The 7557-nt window shown below is 40.3% G+C and overlaps 1 protein-coding gene across 1 annotated transcript; it reads right to left on the bottom strand.

The window, feature by feature from the left end:
* Window positions 1-278: 278 nt before the first annotated feature.
* LOC122739083 (CCR4-NOT transcription complex subunit 9-like) lies at window positions 279-1319 on the bottom strand. The gene has a single exon (XM_043980937.1). It carries the CDS (start codon window positions 1317-1319, stop codon window positions 279-281), a length of 1041 nt encoding a protein of 346 aa, XP_043836872.1.
* Window positions 1320-7557: the final 6238 nt, after the last annotated feature.

The raw sequence follows: 7557 nt of genomic DNA, 5'->3' as shown, positions 1-7557 counted from the left end.
TTTTAGTGGCAACCTTGTAATTCCCAGACAAAAAGGGAATGTGCCAAGGGGGACAAAGGATCAAACACATGGGGTCCTACCTTCAACATATCTATCAGATTGGCCAGATCTTCAGGATGTTTCAGGATGGTCCAGGATGTCTCAGTGGGGTTTGTTCCTTTTCTCCAGTGTGGTTTGGTGTAGAGGCCAGTGGTAAAACCTGAGTTGTTTTCATCCAATGTTTTCCCTTCCCTTTCCCCAGAATGGGAGCGAGGAGCAGTAGAAGGGAATAGGGAAGATCACTGAGGTTTCAAGGGGGTGCTGTGGGTGTCGGCAACCTGGCCTTCCCCCAGATTTTCCAAAAGCTGTTCGAGCGAGTGCTTGGTGGTGGTGTCATCTTTTAGCATCTGGGCAAATGTGGTATCTTTCAGCTGGTCAGGCAAGCTCTGCCTGAGTGTTTCACGTGCCATGGGGTTCTCTGAAAGACGAAGGTAACATCTGATCACATGCTTCAACAGTCGGGCAGAAGGTTCTTTGGACAATTGCAGGACCACCTTACCCAAGATCATTGTGACTTGGGAGAACTGCTCATTTGTCTGACATAAATGGGCCAATCCAGAGTCATTCAGGAGAATCTTCTGAAAGATTAATGTGGCAATGGTTTTGGAAAGTTCACTTCCAGCTTCCATAATGCTCAAACATAAAGGGATGATTTCTGTCGTCAATAAGAAGTTGACCACTTCTTCTTCAACTGTTTTGACCAGGGCCCCAATAACTCCAAGGCTGGTGAGACAAAGATATTCAAAGGCAGGAGTCTTGGTGGCTGTTTGCAAAAAGGGATACAAGAAGAGGGGTATTTGGGCTTCAAGAAATGCTGACCTGGTTTCTGGGTGGGATGCCACATCTTGCAATAGTACCAATGCATTGCAAACTCTGTTAGACTGATGTACAGTCGAGGTAGGTGGACTGATAGATGGGTAAATATTTTGAATTTCCTGTAAGAGAGCTGCAATAGTACCAAAAGAATGCCACAACATGGGGGCAAGGTCAGGAACAGACTCATGATTTTTACTTAGTTCCAGGAGAGCATTTTCTCTTGTTTCCAGACTGGGCAGTTCATTGATCCACTGATAGATCTTCTCTCTATCCACCTGAGCCAATGCCGTAGGCACAGGAGCAGCCATTGCCTTGGCTGTGTCTCTTGGGAGCAGCCCTAACTCGATTGCCACTTCTGATCCGATGGTAGGAGAAGCTGCAGCCACCTCAATCCTCTCCAAACTCCTAGGGCCCCTCCCCTTAGCCTGGGAGGTGGAGTTCCCTTTTATATAGTCTCCCCTCATGAGAACATAAGCACTATGAGAGCAGGAATTGTCTGCATTTGTATGCCCAGTACTTAGCACCTAGTAAAGGCTTAATAAGTGTTTTATTGGAGGAATGTTGATTCATTTTTAGGGAAAAAGAAACAATTAAAGACTTAAAGAATAGTCAGTGTTCAGGCACAAAAATGACAATTGAAGAACAACAGAAAAACTTGTTCAAAAAGTGTAGCAGTGAATTTGATTAAGAAGTAGTAACATCAGAGGTTAAATCAGGGTCTTGGCTAAAGTCAACAAATCTCTGTTAACATGTAATCTACCAGGGGCAGCTAGGTGGCGCAGTGGATAGAGCACCGGCCCTGGATTCAGGAGGACCTGAGTTCAAATCCGGCCTCAGACACTTAACACTTAACTAGCTGTGTGACCCTGGGCAAGTCACTTAACCCCAATTGCCTCACTAAATATAAAAAAAACATGTGATCTACCTGTGTCCTCTGTGTATTCCTTACTAGGAAAGTTCTTATGAGTTGGAAGTATTATCTTCTCATGTAAGAATGTAAACAGTTTAACCTTTTAATGTCTCTCATGATTTCTTTTTCCTGTTTACCTTTTTATGCTTCTCCAGGGTCTTGTATTCGAAAGTCAAATTTTCTATTCAGTTCAGGTCTTTTCATCATAAATGGCTGAAAGTCTTCTTTTTCATTGAAATTCCATTTTTCTCTCTGAAAGATTATACACAGTTTTGCTGGATACATGATTCTTGGCTGTAGTCCCAGTTCCTTTGCCTTCTGGAATATCATATTTCATGCCCTCCAATCCTTTAATGTAAATGCTGCTAGATCTTGTTTTAGTCTTATTGGAGCTCCACAGTATTTGAATTCCTTTTTTCTAGCTGCTTGCAATATTTTCTCCTTGACCTGGGAGCTCTGGAATTTGGCTATAATATTCCTGGAGGTTTTCCTTTTGGGATCTCTACCTGGAGGTGATTGGTGGATTCTTTCAATTCCTATTTTACTTTCTGCTTCTAGAGGACACAGGTCTGAACTGAATATGAAGGGATGGTATCTGTAAAGCATTGATTTTTTTGTTTATCCTTGTTCTTTGTGGGGCAAACAGGGTGGGGAGTCTTATGTCTGGGGCTGGATTTGGGCTTGGGGCCTCCTGGGTCCAGGGCTGGTGCTTTGTCCACTGTGCCACCTAGCTAACCCATGATGACATCTTTAAAATAGGGTTGAGGGGTAGGAGGAATAAACTGGGGGAGGGGGAAGGGGAGAGGTGAACTGGGGAAGGAAAGATGAAGGAAACAAGAAAAAAGCTTATGGAGGGGAGGGGAAGAGGGGGAAGGGATAGGGCAGTGAGTGAACCTTACTATCATCAGCATTGGCTCAAAGAGGGAATAACATACATACTCAAGTGGGTATGGTAATATATTTTTGCCCTGTGGAAAAGTTGGTGGGGAAGGAGATAAGGGTGGGTAGGAGAAGAGGGGAAGGAGGGAAGGGAAGTTTAGGGGAGGGAGGTGTAAAAAGCAAAACACTTTCAAGGAAGGTGAAGATGTTCTGTATAACAGCACATGTATGACATATATTGAATTGCTTGATTTCATAGGGAGAGTTGAAGAAGGAGGTAAGAAGAAAAATTTAAGAAAACAGAATTAGCTCAAAGACCTTAACCTCATCAGAGGGGGCTCAAGGAGGGAGTAATATACACGCCCAATTGGGAGGAGTAATCTATTTAACCCTACAGGAAAGTAGGAGGGGAAGAGGGTAAGGAGGGAAGGGTGAATGAAGGGAGGGTAGAGCAGGGGAGGGGGCAGTCAGTAGCAAAACACTTTTGAGGAGGAATAGGGCAAAATACGATAGAAAATAGAGTAAATATAATTGGAAGGGAATAGGATGGAAGGAAATAGTTATGATGATTGACTACAATGGCAAAACGTGTGGTGCCCACTTTGCTGGGCTATTGGGAAGAAAATTCTTTATCAAGTTTAAGGTACTATATAAAAATAATGATGAACTGGATGCTATCAAAAAAAAAAATCCTGGAAAGACCCACATGAACTGAGGCAGAGAGAAATGTATTGTATACAAAATAACAGCAATAGTGTAAGATGATCTACTGGGAAGCACGGGGTTATTTTCAGCAAGGCAATGATCCAATATAACTCTGAAGGACTTATGAAAATTGCAATACACCTACAGAGAAAGAACTGATGGTATTTAAAAACAGACTGACACACATTTTTTTGGACAACTCCTTAATCTGAAGTCTTGTTTTTATCTGTTTTCTCTCACAACCTAGGTAATGTAGAGATTTTTTCCACGACTACTCATGTATAACTTACATTGAATTACTTGAGTTCTTGGAGTGGGGGTGGGAGGGGAGGGAGGAAGAGAAGTTGGAACACAACGTTTTAAAAAATGGATGTCAAAATTTGCTTTTGCATGTAATTTGGAAAATAAAATTCTAAACAATGTAAAAAACCCCACCTAATCTATCTAATATCTATGAAAATAACAGATATCTATTAAGCACCTACTCTATGCGGGGCACTCTGCCAAGCACTGGGGGTACAAATGCAAAAAAAGACAGTCCCTGCCCTCCAGGAGTTTAGAATCTAATGAGGGAAGACAAAAACAAAAGGAAGCTGAAAAGCCAGGAGATGAGTGTAGAGAACCACACAGGGCATGGTGAAGAAGGCAGTCAGACACTCCTAAGGTAGTGCAGCCAGGTGAGAAATGAGAAGTCTGAAATGAAATCTCTTCTTCAATGGAGGTTTGAAGTTCATGATCCCTCCTTCCAATCCGAGGCAAAGAGTAGAGATAGAGGACCTAGTCTTATGGGACATTACCCAATGATGAGGTTATCCCAATAATGAGCTTCCCTAAGGCTTGGTGGAAGAGTCAAATTAAAAGTAACTTTATCAAGTATAGAGTACAAGATAACGCAGTCCCCTAAGTAACGTTCTCTCTAACTACTTATGTGCCTAAGTACCTATAATCCAAGTAACTAAGTATCTAAGCATTAAATACTTAATCACCTAAGTGCTATAAGTACTGACAAAAACAATTTACTAAAAACAGACTGATTCTCACCTATTCTCCATTCGTTCCCAGGCCAATTCGTTCCCAGGCTACACTTTGTCAATTCTAGCTTCTGCTCATTGTAGATCTCCCAAACTTTCCCCTCCAGAAATTCCCCAGCTTTCTTTATGTACTTTTGCTTGTTACGCAACATAACTTGCTTTATGAACCTGTGAAAAACTTACTCTTCCCAAGGGCAGTCTCCTAGCTTTCTCTGTTCTGTTATCCCATTCAAACCCTGAGCCCAGTCCCCATCTTTGGGTATTTCTAGCAATCTACTTGGTGATACTCTGAGTTCTAACTCCTCTGGCCCGATTAAAGACCTTAATTCTGTTATATTGTTTCATTAATTTTCAGGTTGACATATTGGGGGTTTGTCTGAAGACACCCCCTCCCCCTCTGCCCAAGTCAGTTACCAGTTTTTTAAAATTAATTAATTAATTATTTTATTCATTCATCCATCATCTATCTATCTATCTATCTATCTATCTATCTATCTATCTATCTATCTATCTATCTATCTATCTATCTATCTATCTATCTTCAGATGCTTGGCGCCTGAATCTTTTGTGTTCAAATCTGGACTCAAACTCTAAGTCAGCCTAGGTAGGGGGCTCTTAAAATCAGAACTCACCTCTTTTTTGCTTGAGTTCCTAAAGCTCTTTGATTGGGGATCTGGCAAAACCCATGAGTAATTTGTGATCTATTTTGGCATGTTCATCAGAACTGGTTATGTGTTTTCTGAAAAACTGTTAGTCCAAGGTGTAGAAACGGAATCTGAACCCTCCTCCCTTCCAGAAAATAGAGACTCTAAAAAAAGGGAGAGGAAAAATAAGACTTTTGTCCTCAAAAAAAAAAAAAAAAGGAAAGGAAAAAAGACCAATTGATTTGACTCAAATTAATGGATCTTTGAGGATTAGTGGAAGACTTAATTTGTGCATGCTAAATTATTTAAGAATCTTTACTACTACTGTTTACTGTTTTTGTGTCTGTCCTTGTAAAGTGCTATTTGTGTTTAAATGTTCTGTATAATGAAATGAAAAATGGATTATTTTGATTACATTAAATTAAAAAGGTTTTGTACAAACAGAAGCAATGCGGCCAAAATTAAAGGGAAGCAGAAAGGTGGGAAACAATTTTTACAGCCAGTGTTTCTGATAAAGACCTCATTTCTAAAATATATAGGGAACTAAATCAAATTTATAAGAATGCAAGTCATTCCCCAATTGAGAAATGGTCGGGGGGGGGGGCAGCTAGGTGGCACAATGGATAAAGCACCGGTCCTGGAGTCAGGAGCACCTGAGTTCAAATCTGGGCTCAGACACTTGACACTAGCTGTATGACCCTGACAAGTCACTTAATCCTCATTGCCCTTGGGGGGGGGGAGAGAGAGAGAGAGAGAGAGAGAGAGAGAGAGAGAGAGAGAGAGAGAGAGAGAGAGAGAGAAATGATATGAACAGGCAGTTCAGATGAAGAAATCAAAACTATCTATTACCATATTAAAATGCTCTAAATCACTATTGATTAGAGAAATGCAAATTAAGACAACTCTGAGGTACCATCTCACACTTATCAGATTGGCTAATATGACAAAAAAGGAAAATAATAAATGTTGGAGAAGCTGTGGACAAATTGGAACACAAATGGTGAAGTTGTAAACTGATCCAAACATTCTGGAGAGCAATTTGGAACTATGCCCAAAGGGCTATGGGGCTGTGCATAGTCTTTGATGCAGTAATACTACTACTAGGTCTGTATTCCAAAGAGATCATAAAAAAGGAAAAGGACCCACAGGTACAAAAATATTTATAACAGCTCTCTTTGTGGTGGCAAAGAATTAGAAATTGGGGGAATGCCCATCAATTGGGGAATGGCTGAACAAGTTGTGGTATATGAATGTATTAGAATACTATTGTGTTGTAAGAAATGATGAGCAGGCAGATTTCAGAAAAATCTGGAAAGATTTAAGTGGACTGAGGCTGAGTGAAGTGAGCAGAACCAGGAGAACATTATACACAGTAACAGCAACATGTGATGATCAACTATTATAGACTTGGCTCTTCTCAGCAGTGCAATGAATGATCCAAGACAATTCCAAGGAATTCATAATGGAAAATGTTCTCAATATCCAGAAAAAAGAACTGTGGATTCTGAATGCAGATTGAACCATACTGTTTCTACTTTTGTTGTTTTTTTCTTTTTTGAGATTTTTCCCTTTTGCTCTGATTCTTCTTTCACAACATGACTAATGTAGAAAAACGTTTACTGTGATTGCACATATATAACCTATATGAGATTGCTTTCTGTTGTGGGGAGGGAATAGAGGGAGGGAGAAAAATTTGGAACTAAAAATCTTATGAAATCAAATGTTGGAAAATATTTTTACATGTATCTGGGAAATAATAAAATACTTTTATGATAAAAGAAATTTAAATGTTCTATATGTGTGTGTGTGTGTGTGTGTGTGTGTGTGTCCCCCTTGCTGTTCAAGCTAATTCCCTTATCTTGCAGTTAGTTAGCAATCTACTCTGCCACTCAAAGCATTGTCAAAAATGTAATTTACACAGAGAAGCAGCTAGAGGGTGACTACAGCTTGATTTTTTTTTTTACCTCTTTTTTTTTTGGTGAGGCAATTGGGGTTAAGTGACTTGCCCAGGGTCACACAGCTAGTAAGTGTTAAGTGTCTGAAACCAGATTTGAACTCAGGTCCTCCTAAATCCAGGGCTGGTGCTCTATCCACTGTACCACCTAGTTGCCCCTTTTAACTCTTTTTAAGAAATTTGTTAAGCCCCCAATGTCATTAAATGTCCATTTTTTCCCCTGAAAGAAAATGCACATTTTTGCTGGGTAATAGATTCTCGGCTGCAATCCAAGCTCCTTTGCCTTCCGGAATATCATATTCCAAGCCTTGCAGTCCTTTAATGTTGAAGCTGCCAGGTCCTGAGCAATCCTGACTGTGGCTCCATGATATTTAAATTGCTTCTTTCTGGCTGCTTGGAGTATTTTCTCCTTCACCTGATAATTCTGGAATTTGGCTACAATATTCCTTGGAGTTTTCCTTTTGGGGTCTCTTTCAGGAGGTGATCGGTGGATTCTTTCAATGATGATTTTATCCTCTGATTCTATGATATCAGGGCAGTTCTCCTTAATAATTTCCTGGAATATGGTGTCTAGATTCT

Source organism: Dromiciops gliroides, chromosome 2 (assembly GCF_019393635.1).
Source record: "Dromiciops gliroides isolate mDroGli1 chromosome 2, mDroGli1.pri, whole genome shotgun sequence".
Classification (NCBI taxonomy): Eukaryota; Metazoa; Chordata; class Mammalia; order Microbiotheria; family Microbiotheriidae; genus Dromiciops; species Dromiciops gliroides.
This window is presented reverse-complemented; position numbering and strand designations above follow the sequence as displayed.

Bases quoted from the DNA above. Each gene is read 5' to 3' on its own strand.
- LOC122739083 (XM_043980937.1), bottom strand. From the start codon at position 1,319: ATGAGGGGAGACTATATAAAAGGGAACTCCACCTCCCAGGCTAAGGGG.